This window comes from Alternaria alternata, assembly GCF_001642055.1.
Source record: "Alternaria alternata strain SRC1lrK2f unplaced genomic scaffold CC77scaffold_4, whole genome shotgun sequence".
NCBI classification, from domain to species: Eukaryota; Fungi; Ascomycota; class Dothideomycetes; order Pleosporales; family Pleosporaceae; genus Alternaria; species Alternaria alternata.
In genome coordinates, this window is record NW_017306193.1 from 18206 (window position 1) to 39399 (window position 21194).

General features: G+C 51.2%; 8 protein-coding genes across 8 annotated transcripts; 5 read left to right on the forward strand and 3 right to left on the reverse strand.

Annotated features, from left to right (window-relative positions):
• Positions 1-339: 339 nt before the first annotated feature.
• CC77DRAFT_982264 (family 2 glycosyltransferase) lies at positions 340-3772 on the forward strand. The gene is made up of 5 exons (XM_018536110.1): positions 340-701; positions 768-984; positions 1049-2249; positions 2305-3376; positions 3432-3772. Exons 1-5 carry the CDS (start codon positions 630-632, stop codon positions 3567-3569), a joined length of 2700 nt encoding a protein of 899 aa, XP_018388968.1. The 5' UTR covers positions 340-629; the 3' UTR covers positions 3570-3772.
• Positions 3773-4194: 422 nt separating this feature from the next.
• On the forward strand, positions 4195-6633 carry CC77DRAFT_1047406 (hypothetical protein). Its single transcript, XM_018527495.1, has 4 exons — positions 4195-4516; positions 4567-4692; positions 4744-5339; positions 5390-6633. Exons 1-4 carry the CDS (start codon positions 4226-4228, stop codon positions 6420-6422), a joined length of 2046 nt encoding a protein of 681 aa, XP_018388969.1. The 5' UTR covers positions 4195-4225; the 3' UTR covers positions 6423-6633.
• A 40-nt stretch (positions 6634-6673) lies between these two features.
• Positions 6674-8536, reverse strand: CC77DRAFT_1038123 (hypothetical protein; the record flags this gene model as incomplete). The annotated part of the gene is made up of 4 exons (XM_018527097.1): positions 6674-7730; positions 7787-8320; positions 8366-8454; positions 8509-8536. 4 exons carry the CDS (start codon positions 8534-8536, stop codon positions 6834-6836), a joined length of 1548 nt encoding a protein of 515 aa, XP_018388970.1. The 3' UTR covers positions 6674-6833.
• Positions 8537-10126: 1590 nt separating this feature from the next.
• On the forward strand, positions 10127-11696 carry CC77DRAFT_1005812 (hypothetical protein; the record flags this gene model as incomplete). Its single annotated transcript, XM_018523375.1, has 2 exons — positions 10127-11303; positions 11353-11696. 2 exons carry the CDS (start codon positions 10127-10129, stop codon positions 11694-11696), a joined length of 1521 nt encoding a protein of 506 aa, XP_018388971.1.
• A 117-nt stretch (positions 11697-11813) lies between these two features.
• Positions 11814-13505, reverse strand: CC77DRAFT_611781 (S-adenosyl-L-methionine-dependent methyltransferase). Its single transcript, XM_018532437.1, has 3 exons — positions 13071-13505; positions 12657-12960; positions 11814-12572 (listed from the first exon to the last, which is right to left on the reverse strand). Exons 1-3 carry the CDS (start codon positions 13341-13343, stop codon positions 11932-11934), a joined length of 1218 nt encoding a protein of 405 aa, XP_018388972.1. The 5' UTR covers positions 13344-13505; the 3' UTR covers positions 11814-11931.
• A 745-nt stretch (positions 13506-14250) lies between these two features.
• On the forward strand, positions 14251-16463 carry CC77DRAFT_1017207 (pisatin demethylase). Its single transcript, XM_018524357.1, has 6 exons — positions 14251-14610; positions 14676-14764; positions 14819-15018; positions 15114-15582; positions 15645-15871; positions 15939-16463. Exons 1-6 carry the CDS (start codon positions 14474-14476, stop codon positions 16380-16382), a joined length of 1566 nt encoding a protein of 521 aa, XP_018388973.1. The 5' UTR covers positions 14251-14473; the 3' UTR covers positions 16383-16463.
• A 152-nt stretch (positions 16464-16615) lies between these two features.
• CC77DRAFT_1017208 (hypothetical protein) lies at positions 16616-18675 on the forward strand. The gene has a single exon (XM_018524358.1). It carries the CDS (start codon positions 16766-16768, stop codon positions 18230-18232), a length of 1467 nt encoding a protein of 488 aa, XP_018388974.1. The 5' UTR covers positions 16616-16765; the 3' UTR covers positions 18233-18675.
• CC77DRAFT_611814 (HEC/Ndc80p family protein-like protein) lies at positions 18300-21193 on the reverse strand. Its single transcript, XM_018532438.1, has 3 exons — positions 20933-21193; positions 18873-20869; positions 18300-18809 (listed from the first exon to the last, which is right to left on the reverse strand). The coding sequence occupies exons 1-3, from the start codon at positions 20966-20968 to the stop codon at positions 18596-18598; spliced, it is 2247 nt and encodes a 748-aa protein (XP_018388975.1). The 5' UTR covers positions 20969-21193; the 3' UTR covers positions 18300-18595.
• Position 21194: the final 1 nt, after the last annotated feature.

Consider the following 21194-nt stretch of genomic DNA (forward strand, 5'->3'; position numbering starts at 1 on the left):
ATTGTTGCGGGTCTGAGGCTATGTCGCTTCGTACATCGCATCCTCCATGTACGAAGTACCTAGGTACATGGACGAGGGGTGCGCCAACATCCAATCGGAAGCGGGGAGACAAGCCACCCGAGAACGCGTAACACTAATCACCACGTTCCTATCACCACTAGGCTTTGCAGCAGTCTTATGATCGGTGTTCCGAGAGCCCGTCGAGAGCTCTGGTAATGTTCTGATGTGAGTGTTGTTCTGCAGGTTCCTATGGTGGAACCCTCAGCCACAGGTAGTTTCTAAATTTAGTCGGCGGAAAGCACCTCCCATCTCTTGGCAATACCAGAACCCACTGGACACAGTCATCATCTAGGGCATCCAATGATAATGGTGGTAGCAGCGGTGAGATGAGGAATAGTCGGTTTGGGATTTATGCCTAGCAGTCTTGAATGATATAACCGATTGCGTGGTACCATTTTCCCCCCTCTTTCTCCATCTCTGCCGTCCCCACTCATACTTCTCAGCCTTATCTTTTCAGTATCTATCCTTTCATCCCACACTCTCTCGCACAACCGCCAACATCATCCGTCATCGTGTTTTCTGGAAACAAAAGGAGCGACCATTTGGAGTGATTTCTGTGGTTCCACAAGATGACATTCGAGAACGAAAGGGCAGATCTCGAACAGGGACATCAGTTGCAGGACTTAGGTCCCACGTCGGATGTAAGTAGTCCCGATACTCCATTCCTGCAAGAATAGGAATCGTGGTTGCTAATAATCGAGGCTCAGTATCATCCGCTCCAGTACCACCCTAACAGCGAACAAGAAGAGGCCGCTCAACACCTTCTCAATGACTCACTTATCCCTACCAACGACTACTCACGACGTCAGAGCGCGACTCCATCATCAGTGTATAGCCTTACGGAAACCTACAGTGCAATACAGCCCCCGACCACCGCAGCGCCGGCTTATGACAATTCCGAACAGAACAGAGCTTACGACGCTGGTGAGAACTGTTCCTGTACGAACCACATGTGAGATTTGAACTGACTTCGTACATTTAAATATAGGTAGCTTTGTACAATCCGAAGACGACTGGGTTCAAAGGCAACAGAATCCACCCACCATGCCTGTTGGTATTGGCGTGAAACGTTCGAAGACACGTAAAGTCAAGTTGATTCAAGGCTCTGTTCTTAGCATCGACTATCCTGTCCCCAGCGCGGTTCAAAATGCCATCGAACCTCGCTATCGTAACGCTGAAGGAGCGTACGAAGAGGAGTTTACACAGATGCGGTATACTGCAGCAACTGTAGATCCAGACGCATTCACGCTGTCCAATGGGTATAACCTACGCCCAAGAATGTACAATCGCCACACGGAGCTACTCATCGCAATCACGTACTACAATGAAGATAAGGGGCTGCTTGCTAGAACGCTTCATGGAACTATGAAGAATATCCGGGATATTGCCAACCTGAAGAAGTCAAAATTCTGGGATGTCGGCGGTCCTGCTTGGCAAAAGATTGTCGTTTGTCTAGTCTTCGACGGCATCGACAACGTCGATCAGGAAGTCTTCGACGTTCTCGCAACCGTCGGAATTTATCAGGATGGAGTGCTGAAAAAGGACGTCAACGGTAAACCCACAGTTGCGCACATCTTCGAATACACAAGTCAAATATCCGTCACTCCTGACCAACAGCTCGTTCGACCTGCCAACGATGGGGGCACTGCAAATCTACCGCCTGTACAATTCATCTTTTGTCTTAAGCAAAACAACAGCAAGAAGATCAATTCCCATCGCTGGCTCTTCAATGCCTTTGGCCGTATACTGAATCCAGAGGTTACGATCCTCATCGACGCCGGCACCAAACCAGGACCACGCTCACTTCTTTCGCTGTGGGAAGCCTTCTACAACGACAAAGACCTTGGAGGCGCCTGCGGTGAGATTCATGCCATGTTGGAGGGCGGTAAGGCGTTGCTCAATCCGCTCGTCGCGATCCAGAACTTTGAGTACAAGATTTCTAATATCCTTGACAAACCTCTGGAGAGCTCTTTTGGCTATGTTAGTGTGCTTCCAGGCGCATTCTCAGCATATCGCTTCCGGGCTATAATGGGTCGCCCACTAGAACAATATTTTCATGGTGATCACACGCTCTCGAAAAAGCTGGGCAAGAAAGGCATTGACGGCATGAATATATTCAAGAAGAACATGTTTTTGGCAGAAGACCGCATCCTGTGCTTCGAGTTGGTCGCAAAAGCAGGGTCGAAGTGGTATATCTCACCCACTCCCTACGAAAGACACATATCTAACTTCGCATCTTCACAGGCATCTCTCGTATGTTAAAGCATCCAAAGGCGAAACCGACGTCCCGAACTCAGCAGCTGAGTTTATTGGCCAACGTCGGCGATGGCTCAATGGATCTTTTGCTGCATCCCTCTACGCTATCATGCATTTTGGGCGGCTCTATGGCTCAGGGCATGGGATTATCCGTCTCTTTTTCCTTCACATCCAGCTGATCTACAACATTGCCCAGACCATCTTCACTTGGTTCTCTCTCGCATCATACTACCTTACCACCGTCATCATCATGAACCTCGTCGGCACACCCGAGCCCTTGCTTGATTATCACGGCTGGCCATTTGGCGACAAGGTAACGCCGATCTTTAACCACATCATAGGATACATCTATGTGGCTTTCCTCATCTTGCAATTCATTCTTGCGCTGGGTAACAGGCCGAAAGGATCTCGCCATAGCTACATGGCCTCGTTCATTGTCTTCGGCGTCATCCAAGGCTACATCCTCATCCTGACCATTTATCTGGTCTATCGCGCCTTCAGTTCAAAGCCAATCGGCGAACAAATATCCTTTGATTCAGGCAAGGCATTCTTCGACAGCTTCTTCGGTGGCAGCACAGGCGTTGCGGGGTTGATCCTCCTCGCACTAATAACCATCTACGGTTTGAACTTCCTCGCATCCTTTATCTATCTCGACCCTTGGCACATGTTTCATTCGTTTCCACAGTACTTGTTTCTCATGTCGACTTATATCAACGTACTGATGGTGTATGCTTTCAACAATTGGCATGACGTTTCCTGGGGCACAAAAGGTTCCGATAAAGGTGACTCGTTGCCAAGTGCAAACATTATCAAAGGCAAAGGCGACGTCATGGTTGAGGAAGTGGAGCAGGAGCAAGAAGATATCGACAGTCGCTTCGAGAAAGTTGTTCATAGGGCACTTGCACCGATGGCAAAGACGGGTGACGATAAGCCAGCGAAGAAGGATACCGATGATTCCTACCGGTCGTTCCGTACTGGCTTGGTCTACTCGTGGCTGCTGTCGAATCTCGCACTCTGTGTCGTAGTCACGAGTGACGATTTTGCCACTATTGGCGTTGGTGTAAGTACCAGTGAAGAATTCAAACTTGTGCACTCTCACTGATTTATGTCATTAGGAAGCCTCACAAACCCGTACACCGATATACTTCCGCATTCTATTGTACGCCACTGCGATACTTTCTATCATCAGATTCATTGGCTTTTTGTGGTTCATCGGACGGACGAGTATCATCTGCTGCATAGCTAAAAGGTAGTTGTAGACTTGCAAAGTAGCAGCTGAATTGTATGTTTGGTTTCATTAGTACTTTAAACACTTTTAAGCTACGATCGCAGGGCTCCGCGGTGTAATCGATGACGTCACATACCTTCATCGGGGCGCGCAAAGCACGGCATTTGATCGAGCAATCGCAATCTTGCTGCGGAATACGCTTTTGGCATGTCATGAGCCCAAATGGTCATGATTAACCCGAGGGGGAAAGGATCGAAGCAGGGAAAACACGGGATGCGACCAGATGTAGTGGGGTTTGGAGATCATGATCGCTCCGGGTAGCATGGATTCTTCAGATCAACGCGTTCACCCAAACATTGGGAAATCCTAACGCTGTGATGAAGTGACTCCATAGTGACAAAAATTAATACTGCGTTGCTAGTGTTTAGCGCACGTTTTGATCAGCCGCAACGGTGTTCAAGTGCAGATTTCCAATCTAGCGGCGCGTGCCTCTGATCGCCACTGATGCATGTGGCTTGCCGTCGCTAGTGCGTGCATGACGTAAAGGTCGATTGCGGCCCTACGCGTCTTTCTTGTTGGTATGGAAGCGAATATGTTGCAAGGCTACCGTTCCCTTTACAACACTTGAACTTCTATACCTTTGCACCTACGCCTAACTGACGCTCACCACTGAACGTCGATATGTCGACCGGAGGTGTGGTCTACAAAGACCTACTACCCATCCCGGATACGGATCCTACAGAACATGAGGGGAAGTCTACTACGCTACGCAATGCACCGACAGAGAGCCACGCGCTAGCTCTAGATGCTGCGAAGTCAGCGCCTCCAGAGGAGAAAGGTGCAGCGCAAATAGCCCATGGAGATGAGGTTGTCGACCTAGGATGGAACGAGCCAAAGGAACTTGTCGCGAAGCCACTCGTTGGGGGTTTGGGCAACGAGGATCTGTGGTTGTTGGTCCGCCGATTCAACAAAGTGAGAGCACGTACGAGTTAACGCTACACTTCGATACTGATCTCGTGCAGCAAATGTACCATGTCAAGGAGATTCCAACAGCGCCCCCTGGGGGCTTGGACATGAACATCGCCGATGAGGAGGAATTTTCGCCAGACAAGCTCCGTGCAAACATTGAACGGTTGTACATGACCATCGTAAGCACCTCAAGAGTCAACTACGAATGCCGTTAATTTAACTGTTTGTAGGGCATTGGTCTAATGGGATTCGGCAAGCACATCGTTCGCATCCGCTCATGGAGGGAGAGTCGCCGCACTGCATGGTTCTGTTCCGCATATTTTGCTGCCTGGTTCCTCGACATGATTATGCCACTGATAGCGGTAACATTAGTCACACTAATTGTATACCCGGCAGCTCGAGACACAATGTTTCCGCCAGCACCTATCGCCCTCGTCAGCTCCAAAGGAGGTGTGCAAAAACCCAAGTCTGGAACTCTGGGCAGTACCGATAGTGCTACCGGGGCGCCTGAGAACCACAAAGGTGAGGCTGTCGAGCAAGAGGCTTCGAACTTCGTCAACGGTTTCGCGACGATCGCGCTATCGAGTGCGACTGGTAAACACCCCCAGGGAGAGCCTCCCAACGAAGACTCTCCTGACAGCAGTGTGCCGGACCCTACCAGAATCGCTATCAGCGCTGCGGACGCAAAGGATCAAGCTGCCGGCGTCAAATCCGACAAGCACCACGACAAGACCAAGGTTCCGATGGAGACAGCCATGTGGACAAAGATGAGGCCTATCATGCACGGAATCGCAGACGTCACTGATACGTGGGAGCGATTCGCGAAGTAAGCAAGCACCTGCTAGATTTTATATCTACTTACTAATGCCACCACAGCATGCTTGAACCAACCTCTCCGTTTCCAAAAGACAAGTTTCATCTTCGACTCGCCGCAGTGGTGGCACCGCTCGTTCTTGTCTCATTATTTGTAACCTCGTACATGTTCATGAAAGGTGTCACCTTTAGCGTTGGCTTTGGCTTCTTTGGCGATCCTGTCATCCAACGAGGTCTGGCACTCCTGAACAGAAAATTCCCCAATTGGCAGAAACTACTTGAGCTCCGTAACACGCTGCTCAAGGGCGTGCCAACGAATGCCCAACTGACCGTCACCCTCCTGAGAATCGGCGAAGCAAACAAAGCCCCACTCCCACCACCCCCTCATGTTGCACAGCCGCCACCAGAGAAGCCTGTAGATATCAACGAAGAGGAGCTGCGCGCCACAGGTGCCGATTGGCCACTCAATGCAACACAAGAAGAGCTCGACGAAGCCATGGCACATGATCCTACCACCGCGCACGAGACTGGCGGCGAGGATATTGATAATGCCAAGGACAGTAAGCACGGCAAGAAAGGAACTAAGATCCTCAACTTCTTCCGTGGCACCGTCAAAGGTGGCGTTGAAACCACGATGACAGCCGACAAGGTCAAGGCCGCCGCCGGTTCCACTCATGCCAAAAACAGATTGGGTGCGGTACCACCCAAGGGAGTGGATCTCACATCCGGTCCTGTCGAGTTCAAAGCCCGCCATGATGGCAAGCGAGGCCATGTCTACATTACTACGAAAGCAACAATTCCATGCATCGCCTTTTCCACAGATAAAACTATCGAAAAGATTGGTAGCGCAGATAGAGAGGATCTACATCCGTCATGGAGTCTTCCTGTTGGCGAAATCATGGAAATGAAGAAGGTGGGTGGCTTCGGCTGGAAAGCAAAGTTGGTAGTTGGCTGGGCTATGGGACGTGAGGTTGCTGATGGCTTGATCATTATTGACCGGCAGCTCAACGAATACCGTATAACAGCACTTCCGTTGAGAGATGAGCTGTTCAATCGGTTGGTAGCGATGGGTGGTCAAAAGTGGGAGTGTTGGTAGTGATTCGACACCGTTGCGAAATTTCCGGGGGTTGATATCCAGGAGACACGACTCTGTTGGTGCATTGTCAGTATCAAGGGTTCTGGATGTTGTCGAAACACAAATGGATCTGATTAGGGATGGACACGTACATCTATAATAGTTCTTTATTATGACTACCACTAATTGTGAAATAATCTGGTTGAGGGCGATGGTCACAAAGACAAAGCTGAATTGATCAAGCATGAATATGGGTTTCTAGAAGTGAACTACCCAACTCAAATTTCCTGTAAGGATTACATCCCCATTAACTGTGCTCAAGCACTGCATGTGTTGTCTATCCTGCCGTGACTTTCCTTGTCCTTCATCCCTCATTACTCCATTTTCAATACTCCGAGATCATCCAAGCCTCAACCGATCAAGAAACACACTCTACTCCTCATTCATATCCATCTCATCATCACCATCTTCCTCTGTGGCCGCAGCTATAGTGTTTTTGTCGTAGGAACCATAAGTTCCGGCCTCAGCCAAGGCCAACTCATGCTTCATCTGTAATTTACTGCCGTTCGCGTTCAAGCCCTTGGCGCGACACATCTTCTTGAGGTCGTTCTGGCTGTACTCGTCATCCGCGTCCATAAGTGCTTGCACAAAACTAGCCTTGTTCCTCTTCCTCGGAAGATCTAGACCGCGCTCCTCGCAGATCTTCTTCAAATCGGAGACCGAGAGGTAAGAGCGTGGGTCGGGGGTCTCGGAAGGCACCTTCTTGGCGTTGGTGGGAGTAAGGGGAACATTCTTGTTTGCGACGGGCTTCTTGGTCTCTCGGACTTTCTTCTGATTCTTCAGCTGGGCATTGCGCTGAGATTTGGCATTGACGTTCTCTATGGCTCGAGCAGCGCGAATTTGGGCTTGGGCAGCGCGGGTCATCGCGCGATGAGCCTTCTCCGATTCTTTGTTAGCGCGCTTGTTGGCGATATCCTCAGCCTTTTGAGCGTTCCGGAATCTAGTTTTGTTCTTAGCTTTAGCTTCAGCAGCTTCTAGGGCGTCCTGCTTGGCCTTCTCTTCGTTGCGGGTCTTCTCGCGGGTCATACGGAAGTTTTCCATTTCTGCACGACGGGCGTCAGGATCATCATCTACCTCTGTGGGAATACGAGCAGTGCCTTCAATGATGGCATTATAGCGCTCACGACAGGCGAGAGCAGAGAAGAGGGCGTCTTTGTTAAGCCGGCGCATGTACTCGGACACTTTGCGGAAGCGCCAGGCACGGATACGTTCAATCTCGTAGTTGATCTCGATGTCTGCAAGGGCATGAGCTTGAAGTAGGAGTTCGTCCTAGGCATCTGCATTAACGAAGTCACAAGGTGAAAGCCGATTCAGGAAGAACTTACATCGGCGTATTCCCATTCCTTGTAGCCTTCCTTCAGAAGGAAGTCAACATTGTCAGCCTGTGCAAGGCGAATGCGCATGATGCGCGTAGAGATGGATTTCTGATCGTAGCGAACACGGCCATCTTTAGCAAGCTTGTCGGCAATCTGGCGGTCACTGAAGCCCCTCTCACGCATCTGCATCATTAGTTCGTCATCAGAATCTAGTTCATGAGAGACACGCTTGTGGTACGCTGGAAGACTCTCTCCTTTACGACGGTTATGACGGCCGAAGGTACCAGGAACGCGGGAAGGCTGTTGGTATGAGAAATCGTTATCTTCGTCTAGAATGAAGGCCTCTGCATTGTCGGTCTGAGCGCCGATGACAGAGCGTTGGAGGGACGTGGTAGTCTTGGAGGAACCATCAAGCCGGGCGCGCTTGCGCTTCTGACCGGCGATGTCGTCGTCATATTCTGGATCGTAGTCATCTGCCTCATCCTCATCTTGGGAGATACCAAGATCGTCGAAGCCGTCGAGCTTGAAGTCACCGTCGTCGGACTGTCTGAGATCAGCTATAATTTGATGGTCAAGTTCTTTGCTTACATCGTCAGCTGCTTGGGCAGTGTCGTCAACGAGGTCATCATCGTCGCTCAAGTCTTCCTCAAAATTGCTGTGGCCAAGCGGCTTGTCGCCTATAACATTGCGTCAGTAAGAGGTGTCGACAAGGCAAACACCAAAGTACTTACCGTCGAAGATCAGAGCCTCGTCAGTCATGTTGTTGGCTGTAGCGCTAGGTACGGCCGTGATATGTATAGTATTGGTGCTGTGAAGTGGAATACGGCGCCTAATTTGTGACTGCGTGTGTTGAATTGAGACTTTGGATCACCACGTGGTAGTCTATTAGGCAAATGGTGAGCGTGCGCGTCAGCAGGCTGTAGTCGCCGAAGGTAAAAGTGGACAGCCAGGTTGCAACTTTGTTTGGTCGATGGCTTCAATGAGACTATCGTAGCTGTTGAAGACTGACTGAACTGGTATCGAGTTACTCCGAAATTGTAGTAGCAGTCGAGTGGGGTGGAAGAGAGACGGAGAAACCGAGTGAAATATCGTTTATACAGCGAAGGGGGTGTTAGCAGCAACAGAACGTGCGTGGTCTGAATTACCCCTCGTCGGCTACATGTAGGAGAGAAAAGATGGTGAGTGTTCGATTCTGAAATCTGGTAGCCATTTTGGTCAGAGCTTGAAAAGATGCCAGCTGCCCTTGTAAGGTTATGTGATGTCCTCAGAAGTTCAGATGTTATGGCTTTGGAGTGATCAGGGAGCAAGCTAAAGTGGAAGGTCGTCAGCACCAACAGATCTACTTTTCGAGCGACATCCACCATCAAGATTACCTGCGACCGATATCCCCGTGTGGAACACGATCGGGCTAACGAGATGAGCATGGTCCTAGTGTAGTGCGTAACCCGGATCCTCGCCATTAACAGGATAAGAGATGCCAAGTGTATTACAAAGAAGCAAAACACAGTATCTCTCACGAAGGAAAATAAGGTGTGATCATCAGTTCGAAGAACGTCTAGTCTTCGTCATCTCAAATGCCCTGATAGACACTGCTCAATCTTGGCGTTACCTGCCAGCGGACTGAAGTCAGTTCAGAGACGATTGATTCGCTGATAACAGCTCTTGTGTAAGCCAAAGCAATGTAATGCAGCCACCTAAGTCCGGCTCCAAAGAACTGCCCATCGCATGTTAAGCCAGAATTGAAACGCGTGTGGAAGATGACCAATAGCTGACCCTGTACGTTAAGACGAGCGAGAAAGAGAAGAGAGCATATGTTTGTGTTACGGGAATGACACAGGAAGTATTAAGCATATATCGAGCGTCTGAGGTCTTCTGAATGAATAGTGACCATGAGTCGGGAAGCCCAGTGTGGGAGGCTGGTGATTCGCCGACGTCGTTCCGTGAGAGGTTAGTGGGATAGAACAACCAGAACTGGCAGCGACCGGAAGCTATGGAGAGGGACGCGAATATTGGGTAATTCCGGACCTGTGGACGCAGGTTGGTCACAATTTTATTACGCGAGCTCTTGTAATGTTTGTGGAGTTCAGGAGTGTCGGAGTTGTCGCGCTTGTCGCCCCTCGAAGCGTGGCGCGAGCTCTAGAACGGCACCCCTGCCCATGACGTAACGCCTGTAAACGCGGGACGTCAATCAGGGCTTCTACCGCGCCCACGACGACATGTTGAGTGCTGCCGAGCCTTGAAGATCGCCCCCAAGAAGTTCACATCAGATATAACATAAATTACATATCCTGCAACCGCCCATTCCAAAGCACGACCTCCTGGTGTTCCCATTCCCTGCCGACATTCACCATGGCATCCTACCTGGAGAAGATGCGCCGACAGTCAAAGCAGCTGTTCCCTCCAAACAAACAGAAACCCGGCGCGCCACCTATCGAAGACCCTCCCAAAATCTCAGAATCTGCCATACCCAAAGTAGAGGACGCCGCTGTCCCCAAGATCGAAGAACCCGCCGCCGGACCGAGTGGCCCCGTACCCTCCCCACCAGCACCAACTGTCGCCGATGCCAGCGAAGAAGTAGGCAGCGACCCCGTCCTAGACGCCGAAGACCAGAGATTCCTTGAGCGACTTGCCGCCATCGCTTCGGAGCCCGAGGGCACTCCCCCGCCCCTCCCTCAGCGTACAGAAGTTGTCGATGGCAATGGCGAGAAGAAGGTCGGCAGAGATGCACAGACGGCGCTCCTAGATAACGCAGACAAAGTGCCACTTCCCATGAGCCCACCTGAGACGACTGCTGACGCTAGCGAAAAGGGCAAAGGGAAGGCTGCGGAGGGTGGGCTAGGCAGAAAAAAGAGTGTCATGTCCTACTTCCAGCTTCCCAAATTTAACAAGAAAGATGGAGAAAAAGCATCAAAGGACAAGAAAATAGTGGTCACGGAGAAGGACAGATCTCAATTCGCAGACGACCTTCTCGCTGCCGCCGAATCCGCCAAGGCTGCCGAGCTGACCGATGCGCAGAAACAGGACAAGGAATTGACTGATATACTGGACCAACTCAATCTCTCAGCTGTCAACAATCGCGTCTTCAGCTTCAGCAAGGAGTCGGAAGAGCTCCTCAACAAGTTTACCCAAGTTCTCAAAGATCTCATCAACGGAGTACCAACCGCCTATAACGACCTCGAGAAGCTCTTTACAGACTACGACAATCAACTCAAGAAGATGTACGGCAACCTTCCTCCTTTCCTACAGAACCTGGTCAAGAGCTTGCCGGCCAAGCTCACGGCAACTCTCGGTCCAGAGCTCATGGCTGCGTCGGCGGAGAAGCCCGGCTTCGACGCACAGGCAGCTTCTGGATCCAGCCAGCCCAAGAGCAAGAGATCTATGCTTCCGAAAGTACCGAGTCTGAAGTCGCTAGTGTCTGCGCAAGGTGCCGTCGCGACGGCGCTGAGAAGTATTGTGAACTTCCTAAAGTTCAGATTTCCTGCTTTGGCAACTGGAACTAACGTCATCATGAGTTTGGCAGTCTTCGGTACGTACTTTGTGTCCATGTCGTTGTTGAATTGAGCTAACCTAATTAGTACTGCTATTCGTGTTCTGGTACTGCCACAAGCGTGGTCGCGAGACTCGTCTCGAGAAGGAGCGTCTCGCTGCTGAAGAAGGACAAGCCGGGCGTATTAGCAGCGCTTCTTCCATTAACGAGGACACCGACTCCATCTTTGGTGATCAATCAAAAGCCAAGACAAGGGATAGCGGGAAGATAACGCCTGCTTCTCCGCCGCAAGAGCCACTCATCATAAGAGATAGCAAGGAGAAGGAAGAGCAATCTGCAGCGGTGGCTGATCTTCCTAGTGTGTCGCATCTTCCCGATCCAACGTTGGGACAGGTTCCCAAAACGGCCACCCCACCTCCTGACCACAAGTAGGCTTTGTAACACAGCAGCAACGGAGGCAAGGTAGATTTTTGGTTCAGATTGATATCCCCTATGCGTATACCCTGGCTTAAAGCAATACATTAATTGAACAACGCATCACGATAACACCGATTCTCCAAACAACAGTGTTCTGTACGATCCTTGGGTATTACATATCTATGCCTTGCCAACAATAGCTTTAGGCGTATAAGCTCCACCACTCACCTTTCAGACGTCCCCTTGCTCACTAAGGTTTCCTTGCGTGTATTACCACGACCTCGAAATACGCATGTACTTTCCTCTCCTTGACTCCAGCCCTGAACTTGGCAAAGAAAATTTGAGCTTCTTGCACTGACCAGCCCATGACCTTTGTCAGCAGATACAATCCCCATCCCTCAGCTCCCTGAGTAATATGCAACAAATTCCATCTTCCCAACTCCTTCATATGAGGATCTGCCGGCCATCCGTTGACAGGGACTTTGTACACTCTTTCCTCAACGTCCACGAATCCCGCGTTACGGATATATGTCGATAGATTCCAAACCTCGTAGAAGGATTTACCAAAACGCTCTGATGCCTCATGGAAGAGATCGCTCCAAGTGGACAAGACGTGATCTTTCGTCAGTGTGCCATCGTCGGATTTGAATTGGATGCTCATTTCCAGTTCGTGGAGGTAGCCGCCTGATTCGAGATTGTCATAGCATTGCGTGTAGAGCGCGGGCCAATCGCCGATCGAGCCATACAGGGAGCGGATATTGATGAAGTCAAAGGACTGCGAGTACGTCCAAGGAAGAGTGACATCATCTATCTCAAACTTGCAGTTCGGAGGAGTGAACTGGGGTTGAATGGGGGAGAGGTCAACGCCAAGGATCTCGGCGCCAGGGTACTCTATAGATGGAGTTAGTCATATTGTCAGGATAGGTGTATCTTTGGGATCGTCTCTGGTAAAATAAGGGACTGGAAGAGACAAACCATCGGCCATGTCCATACACCAGATTCCCGTACCGCACCCTAGATCCAAGACCCTCTTCGGGTCTTTGATAGGCGCTAAATGTAGTTTCTGGTCAAGCAGAATGAGGAACATGTGGTGTGCAATATCAAGCTGGTCGTTCTGAACTTCGTCGTTGGGACCCCAATAATCGTTTTCGCCCTCACGATACTTATGGTATCGGCGTCCGTTTTCGAAGCGTCCTTTGTGGATAGACGATGCGATGGATGTTGTGTCACTAATGGCATCATCGTCGCCCAGAGCCGAGTCTGTGTCATCTGTACTATCCTGCTAACGTTAGATGATGCTCGATGTAATGCTAAATGGCAAGGAGTACTTTGTGGCGCTTGGATTTCGAGGAAATAGTCTGGCTGTAAGAAAAGTCCTGGTATACTTACAACTAAAACAAGTGGATTCACGAGCTGAGCAGTTGGTGCGGGTCCTTGTACGGTCTCTGAAGGAAGTTCTATTGAGTTTGTTGATGCAGCAGGTGCTCGTTCTGAATCTTGTGGTGCGCCTGCCGAGGCAGAAGGATTTGTCGACGGTAGGGCAGGTGCAGCTGTTTCGGACTCGACGCCTGTGGAGCCGTCCCCAGCTGTGAGACTATCAACTGCCGGTGTTGCTGGCCCACCCTCTCTTTGTCTCTCTTTACCCTTTCCAAAGTCTGCCATCGCTGAGATTTTGTTCAATTTTGTCAATCGACTTGAGTATGAAACCGAATGAAAACTGCCCGAGGAATGTCAAGGGTTGGTAGCCGCGACTGAGCCTCAATCGTGCAGTAACGGCCCGGAACGAACTGGGACAATCTGATAAGCGAACGCCTGTAAATGCTCCAACGCCTTGTGATGACTCTCAAAATGCAATTATTATGGATAGAGGAACAGCCAAATTCAGGATGAGGTTTTTCGCAATTGGAGAATTGTCTAGAACGGCGGATACTGTCAGGCAGAAAATGGCAGGGCGGAAGGACGGGCAAGATGACTCTCTCCGCAAAGCTAGAACAGAAGGGCTCTGACATCCGAAGTGCTGTATCCACCCAAATGTGCACACAGATCAGAAAACGTGGCTGTGGACCTAGATCGCGGGTGTCTCGTGCATATTGGACTTTCCGAGCTGCAACACGGTTTTTGGACCGGGGTTGTTTCCGCAGAGTGATCCGCTGTAGTGCAATCTAGACAGGGTGGCACGAAGTCAGTATACGTCTCACATGCAGTTCGTACATGGATACTTCCCCTCACGTCGCCCATCATCGATTGACTACGGTAGCCATCAATGCGTAAGCTTTGCTCTATGAAGGACAAGGCTTGTCGCTGCAGTACAGTACTGCGGCGGTATTTCGCCAACTCGGCTTGTGCACTCATTCAGCAAGGGAACCCGGAAAATCAACAACACGACACTAGCGCCAGCAATCCTGACGTGCCATGGCGCTTGCAAACTACTCAGATTCTCACTACTCTCGATAAAGAACGGACATGGGTCCCAAATGTCGTCGTGGCTTCCGCCATAGCTGTCGTTTGCTGGTGGGGCGCACCTAGCTATTAGTAACTCACGGCTCTGGGTACCATGCCGCTGCATGCTCCGCATCTTTTCCAAGCAACCAGTCAATTGTTGACCGATCAAACTGACCAACGATTATCCAATATAAGCCTGCAGCGGTGCGCTCTCTCCGCTAGCTACATAGTACACAACGCCGCACGCGCCTTCAGTGAGGGATACCCCACTTGTAGGAACGACTTTCATGAGACCTGTTCATCGTCTGCGACCTTGAACCCTTGCCCTCTAGCTCCACTCCAAGCAAGCCATGGAAACCATTCCGTCCGAATCAGCTTTCGACAATGTCTCCCGGCGTCTGTACGCCATCGCATTTGTCGCTGTGGCGTTCTTTGCTGTCGGCCGCATACGACAGTACTTGCGTCTGAGACATTTCGCGGGACCTAGGTAAAAGGCGTCCATGTACCAATCGCAGGTGAGATATGGACTGACTTGGTACGCGCACCTTTTAGGACGACGGGATTCTCTTGGTTGTGGCATTCCAGAGCTGTTATCAGCGGCCAATCTCCTAGGTACTACGGCGACGTGTGCGAGAAGTACGGTGCGTATCAGGAAGGGAGGATTGCTACATGACCCGATGCTAATGCTTCTGTAGGGCCGATTGCTAGGGTTGCACCCAACCATCTCATAACATCGGACCCAGAATTTTGGGCACGGATCAATGCGGTGCGTTCACCGTATGCGAGGTCATCTTGGTACTACCATTGTGCTCGATTTGAGACGGGAAAAGACAATGTCTTTACAGATTGCGACAACGATAGCCATGACGCAAGACGCAAGAAGATGACATCTGGGGTACGTGGATGACAACTTGAGTGATGAATTCGCCCACCCGCTGCAATTACAAGCTGGATTAGTGGTTAGATTGCACACCAGCTAACACGCTGCAGTACTCTGGTAAAGAAAACCCAACGCTGGAGCCCTCAATCGATCTTCATGTCAAAGAACTTGTGGACTTGGTGCACAAGTATGCAGTACCAACAGCATCAGTAGAACAATCTAAACCGATGGATCTAGCCGAGAAGATACCCTTCTTCACATTAGATGTTATCAGTCATGTTGGCCTTGGACAAGCATTTGGTGACCTGAAAGCCGACAAGGATCTCCAGAATTACCTGAAGTCGAGCGAAGAAGGTCTGAAAATTGGCAACACGGCCTTTGCAATGGGTATAGCCTGGCTCAGAGATACGCCTATCATCGGACCTGCCATCAGTCCATCGGAAAAGGACGCCAATGGCTTCGGTAGCATGATGGCTCAAGCACGAAAGATAGTCAACTCTAGGATGACGAAGTCAACTGATGACAAGTCTGATATGTTCGCGTCATTCGTTCGTCACGGTCTCTCTGGAAATGATCTCTGTAGGTGGCCCTGAAGGCTATGATCTGAGATGCCTGAGCGTTGACTGACCACTCATGCTTAGTTCAAGAGGTGTTCGAGCAGATTCTCGCTGGCTCTGACACTACGGCTGCTGCTATTCGGGCTATCCTGCTCTATGTCATGAGCCATCCACGTGTGTATGCGAAGCTCCAGGCCGAGATAGATGAGTCAGTCAAGGCTGGCACGGCGCCTGCATCTCCCGGTATCATCTCCGATGCAGAAGTGCGCCGACTGCCGTACCTGGGAGCTGTTGTTCGGGAAGGGATGCGGGTAAGTCTGATTCTCTTTCCACTAGCATTAGCCATTGTGTCAACATGCACTGACGATATGCTCTTAGATGCATCCGCCCGTCGCCAATCTCTTCTCAAAGGTTACGCCAGATGAAGGAGACGTCGTGACCATTAACAACAAGGAACACTTCATCCCCGGTGGGACTTTGATAGGCTACTCAGCCTGGACAATGCATCGTAACAACCGCTCCCTTTACGGCGAGGATTGCGGCACATTTCGTCCCGAGCGCTGGCTCATTGACACGAGCGATGCGGGCGAGAAGGCACGCTTAGCCCGGATGACAAAGACTAACGATATGATCTTTGGCTACGGTCGATGGCTCTGCTTGGGACGCAACGTTGCGTTGATCGAGATACACAAGTGCGTCTTTGAATTGTTGAGACACTTTGATCTATCATTGGCCAATCCATTGGAGCCGTGGAAGATATTCAACTCCCTCGGGCTCTGGGAAATCAAGGACATGTGGGTGAACGTTACTATGAGGAAATAGAGCTATTTGGACCTATGTTGAGGCATAAGAAAATCATGAAGACGAGAGAAAACACGTTGAATGCTTCCAGACCGACTTGAGTAGTGGTGAATTGATGTTGCAATGATATTTGCTTTGCTGTGTCGTGACAGCAACCTTGATGCGCAAAGTCCCGATGGGCCGTCCAATCGGCTGATGGGCACAGGGCGACGTACCAAGAATGGATACATGTGAGGCTCGATGCTTCGGCCCATGTATGGTAGCACTGACCAAAGGCATATTGCTCATATCTCGAGGAAATTCACGACGTGCGCAGATGACGGACAAGCTGCACAGCAGCGCCGAAGGCCCGCGGCTGAAGTGATTCGGAACGTAGCAAGAGCTTGCTCCATATCAAGCCGACCATGGCAGCCACCTTCAGCCGCCATCACAACCTCGATCGCGCGTGTGCGTATAGTCACGGCAACGCAATCGCGACCGCCCAGCCAGCGTACGATGGCTTTGCAGCGTCGCATCGCCATGGTGCAAGCCAACAGAGCAGCATGGCAGCCTATTGCGAGCCCACGACGACCGACGCGCAACAAGCCGCGAGTATGAACAGCCACGGCCAACAGCGCGAAGACAGCTACTCCCCAGACGACACGCCCAAAACCTGCTATGTGGGCGGCCAGAACACGGCAGCACTGCCGCCGGGCAGCAACGAAGCGGCCGACAGTCAGTTTGCTATGCTCCCACCCTCCAGCTCAGTCCACGCTTCATGGCAAGCACTGCACGACTATGCCCAGTCGCACGCCGCGCAGAACGGCTACGCCCTGTCCATCAATACCACGGCTAAGAACCGGTCCCGCATCAAGCTCGCCTGTGTCTGCTATGGACAGCCCAAGAACACACACAAGCTCACAGCTGAGACGAGGGTCAGGAAGAACAGGGTCAGCTACAAGACGGGGTGCAAGATGTGGATCGAGGGCAGGAGGCAACACGACGGCACGTGGCTGCTGCGTGTGGGCGAAGCGCAACACAACCACCCTGGACGTCAAAGTGCGGGATGGGCCGTACAGCGGAAGAGGACATGGGGAGTTGTTGGTGGGCGCATCGGCGTGGGAGGCGTCACGGCCAAGGAGGAGCTCGCCAGGTTGAGCCTCTCGGACATCAAGGACACTCTCGACGACGCGGATGCCGAAGCCGATGGCGACCAGGATGTGGAAAGCACGTCTGTACAGGCACCGAGGAAGCCACAACACAGTCTCGAACGTGGGGGTCTTGTGTGGAAGATAGTCGAACAAGAGATGCTACGCAAGGGTGAACCAAACCAGGGCCGCGACCGAGGCGTTGGGAGGACTGTGGATGTCTTGCAAGCGAGGCTGCCCGGTATACACATCTTTAAGCGCGACGTATACAATATACGAGCGCAGATAAAGAGAGCGAGAAAGGCAGCCGGTCAACAAGTCGGTGATGGTCTCAACAGCTCAGACGACGACGCTGAATCCGAAGCACACGACACCACCCAAAGTAGTAGAACCGGCGCAAACCCGCTCAACCACCGACACATGCAGCAACCACTAAATACATACCAGCAGCCCACTGTTCACGCCCCCAGGCTCTCGGTGCCCTTCCCGCCCACTCGGAAAGACTTGCGTATTGATCCCACGCTCGGCGACCGTCCCCCACCACCACCACCAGCAACTCCCCCTGAGGTGGTTGAGATGGAAGTCAATCAACTTAGGCGCGAGAATGCGGAATTGAAGCGACTACTTACGGAGAAGACGAAGGAGGTCAAAGAAAAGTCCATAGAGATGGCTGGGCTCAAGAGTCAAGTTGAGTTGCTGAGCAATATGATGATGACGAGCGGGAGGGGATTGATGGCTGGGTAGTAAATGGGCCGTTGATGAAACAAGACTTTAGATACCCAGTAGCTATACAGGAAGCAAGGAGGGCCATACAAGCATCCATCCATACCATGAAGACGAGCAGACGACGATCAAGATCAGATACATGATATATATATAAACAATAAACTCAAAATTGGGTAAGCAAAAAGACAAGAGGTATCTCAGAAAGGTATCCGTAAACACAACCCCCAAAATAACCCTTGCAAACGCCCAACGTTGAAATCGTACTGGACAAGCCGTCTTATACAACAACGAAATTCCAACACCAAGAACACCATCGTAAGCTCATTGTCAGCTCGTTATCCATCGCTCTCATCACGCATAGTATGCTTTACGCCGTGTGCTTTACGCCTCCTCAGCCATCTCTTCGTCCTCATCCTCGGCAAGCATATCCTGCTCCTCACAGCTACGCTCCACCTCATCGGCAATGAACTGCTCGTACTCTTCCAAACTCTTTTGTACGTGAAGTTTGAAGCGCACAATGTCGTCAAGCATGCGCTCAATTTCCGTATGGAGTTCTTCACGGAGAGCATTAGCGCGGAGCTGAAGTTGTTCGTACCTGGTGTACACAGTTAGTTATCGTTCAGGGTCACCTGTAAAAGTGCATGGGTCCAAAACTTACTCGATATTGACAGCCATTTCTCTTTGCACCATCAGCTGCACGCTTTCTCCTAGTCCGCTGCGCATACGACCCAGTTCTTTTTCCATGCGCTCGATCTGTGCGTCAGATTGACTCTTTTGCGTATTCGTAATCTCGCGTAACTTCTCTAGCTCTTCTTCTGCTTGTGCTACGCGATGGCCTAGGGCTTCGACTTCTGCTTGTTTGTCGTCCATGGCTTCTTTGATTTTGTCTAAGAGGTCGTGGTTGTTCATGTCGGCTTCCAAAGCTTGATTGCGTCGTTCAGCAATCTCTTTGCGGAGTGCGATTATGTTGGCCTTCACTGTGCCGCGGAGGTCCAGGTTGAGAAGATGCGCGGGTGAGTACCCTGTGCCTGCATCGTGGAGAAGGCGGTCTGATGCATCTTGCGACGAGCCACCCATTTGCGATCCTGAGAAGTTGGGGCCATCCGTGATGGTGAGGACAAGCTCGTAGTCTTGACCCTTGGCGTTGACCGCTGTAGAGGGAATCACACCAATCTGATATCCTAGATTGTTGTATCGTTCAATGGTTTGTTCGAGTTCATCCAGTTTGCGAGACGCAGCGATTTCCTTTTCTGCAACCCGTTTCTTTGACTCTTCCAGTCGCACTGTTGTTGCCTGGAGAGAAGTATCAAGGCGGTCTCTTTCATTTGCCATGCGGTCAATATCCGCAATGGTCATGCCTCGACCGTCAATGATAGCTTGTAGCTCTTGCTGTTCCTTCTCTGATGCTTCAAGTTCTGCTTCAATCTCGTCAATCGACTTTTCCAGGAACGAGCAGCGATCAGTGTACTTCTTGACCTTTCCTTCCATAGAGTTGTTGTAGTTTTCAAACTTGACGCGGTCTTCTTCTAGGATGCGAATCTGCTCCTCGAGCTTCTGGATCCTAGGGCCGGACTTTCCTAGCTCTTCGATCTGGTCTTGGAGGTACTTGTGCTCGGCCTCTAAAAGGCTGACTTGCTCGTGATGCTGTGCGTTTGCGGCATCGAACTTGGCAGCCATGGTCCTGATGTGAGGCTCCATATGCTTCTGTTGTGCTTCTTCGTCGTCGTCGTCATCTTCTGCTGATAGCCAAGTGCTGTAAGCGTCCGACAGAAAGTCGAAGATGATGCGGTCTCCAGAGACATCGAAACCGGCCTCAAAGCACGCATCGTCGTAGGTACCGGCCTCGTATGCTTGCATCAAACGCGCCAACTGCATCATCCAGTGCAACAGACCTAAGAAGGTGTACCAGTTGTTTCCACCAACAGCGGCGATCTGAGATTTCATGATGGACTTTTCAAAAGGGTAGCGCATCTGCTTCAATAGTACTGGCACCTCCTGGTCAATGGATTTCTGAAAGCGGTAGCTGGGGTCGATTCGGTTGTAGAGCCATTGGAACATGCAGTTGAAGTCCTTCTGCGTGGGCGAAGTCATGGCTTTTGCTGAGAGGACATGCTTGGACTCCATCTCAAAGTTGTTCTGTGTCAGGTATTCGAGCAGCTCCTGCGCCATGTGCTGGCGGGTGCTTGCGTCTTTGAGTCGTCGGGGGTCCGTTGGAGGGACGGAGGGCATGGGCGCCGTTTGGAAGAAAGACTGCTTTACGCCGGACTGTCCAGACACATGAGAAGTCCGCGACTTGAACACGCTGCTCCTCCGCTGTGCGCTCTGTTCGAAGTTGGGTCCTGAAGGCGGCGCAGGCGTTTGGAAGATAGAGGCGCCGGGCGCAAAACTCTTGCGCGCACTGCTCGCGCCGAAATTGCTTGTGGAGTTGCGATGTACCGACTGGAAGCCCTGGGCGAGGTCTGTACCGGAGGATGAGCGTGGAAAGAGGGGCTGGCTCGGACGGCCAGGCGCGAGGGACATTCTACTCCCGCTTTTCGATCGCGCGTGGTTGGGAGGGAATTGAGGCTGGTTCATGTTGTTGATAGAGCTTGAGCGCTTCATGGCTGAGGCTGGCATTGGAATCGCAGACGAGTTGTTGTTTACTGGTCCTAAAGTCTGCGCGTGTGGTTAGGAGATGCGACAAGAGGGGGTAAGGCTGTGACATGGGGGGGGGCTCACCTGACGGCGCACCGAGAACATTCCCGGGTCGGCCATGATATGTTATGTCGTCGCAATTGTGCTGCAATTGTTCGCCGTTATGCTACTTGGCAGTTGGCTACGGCTGTCGACCGGTTGCGATAAGGGTTGGTGTTGATGCACCCGTTCCCGCATATGCAATGTTTGTTGTGATCAGGGTTTCGCGCTAGCCCACCGCAGCAACGCGCGTGGTCCGCGCCACGTGGGGTACGTATCCTGCCTTGTTGACGTCTGATTTAGTTTC

Excerpts from the sequence above, each read along its gene's own strand:
- CC77DRAFT_982264 (XM_018536110.1), top strand. The coding sequence starts at position 630 with ATGACATTCGAGAACGAAAGGGCAGATCTCGAACAGGGACATCAGTTG. Across the intron at positions 2,250-2,304 it reads GCAAAAGCAGGGTCGAAGTG|GCATCTCTCGTATGTTAAAG; the intron begins GTATATCTCACC and ends GCATCTTCACAG. Across the intron at positions 3,377-3,431 it reads TTGCCACTATTGGCGTTGGT|GAAGCCTCACAAACCCGTAC; the intron begins GTAAGTACCAGT and ends TTATGTCATTAG.
- CC77DRAFT_1047406 (XM_018527495.1), top strand. The coding sequence starts at position 4,226 with ATGTCGACCGGAGGTGTGGTCTACAAAGACCTACTACCCATCCCGGAT. Across the intron at positions 4,517-4,566 it reads TGGTCCGCCGATTCAACAAA|CAAATGTACCATGTCAAGGA; the intron begins GTGAGAGCACGT and ends GATCTCGTGCAG. Across the intron at positions 4,693-4,743 it reads AACGGTTGTACATGACCATC|GGCATTGGTCTAATGGGATT; the intron begins GTAAGCACCTCA and ends AACTGTTTGTAG.
- CC77DRAFT_611781 (XM_018532437.1), bottom strand. The coding sequence starts at position 13,343 with ATGGCAGACTTTGGAAAGGGTAAAGAGAGACAAAGAGAGGGTGGGCCA. Across the intron at positions 12,961-13,070 it reads TGAATCCACTTGTTTTAGTT|GATAGTACAGATGACACAGA; the intron begins GTAAGTATACCA and ends TAACGTTAGCAG. Across the intron at positions 12,573-12,656 it reads GTGTATGGACATGGCCGATG|AGTACCCTGGCGCCGAGATC; the intron begins GTTTGTCTCTTC and ends CTCCATCTATAG.
- CC77DRAFT_1017207 (XM_018524357.1), top strand. The coding sequence starts at position 14,474 with ATGGAAACCATTCCGTCCGAATCAGCTTTCGACAATGTCTCCCGGCGT. Across the intron at positions 14,765-14,818 it reads CGACGTGTGCGAGAAGTACG|GGCCGATTGCTAGGGTTGCA; the intron begins GTGCGTATCAGG and ends ATGCTTCTGTAG. Across the intron at positions 15,583-15,644 it reads TCTCTCTGGAAATGATCTCT|TTCAAGAGGTGTTCGAGCAG; the intron begins GTAGGTGGCCCT and ends ACTCATGCTTAG.
- CC77DRAFT_1017208 (XM_018524358.1), top strand. The coding sequence starts at position 16,766 with ATGGCAGCCACCTTCAGCCGCCATCACAACCTCGATCGCGCGTGTGCG.
- CC77DRAFT_611814 (XM_018532438.1), bottom strand. The coding sequence starts at position 20,968 with ATGGCCGACCCGGGAATGTTCTCGGTGCGCCGTCAG. Across the intron at positions 20,870-20,932 it reads TGTTCTCGGTGCGCCGTCAG|ACTTTAGGACCAGTAAACAA; the intron begins GTGAGCCCCCCC and ends CCACACGCGCAG. Across the intron at positions 18,810-18,872 it reads GAAATGGCTGTCAATATCGA|GTACGAACAACTTCAGCTCC; the intron begins GTAAGTTTTGGA and ends TGTGTACACCAG.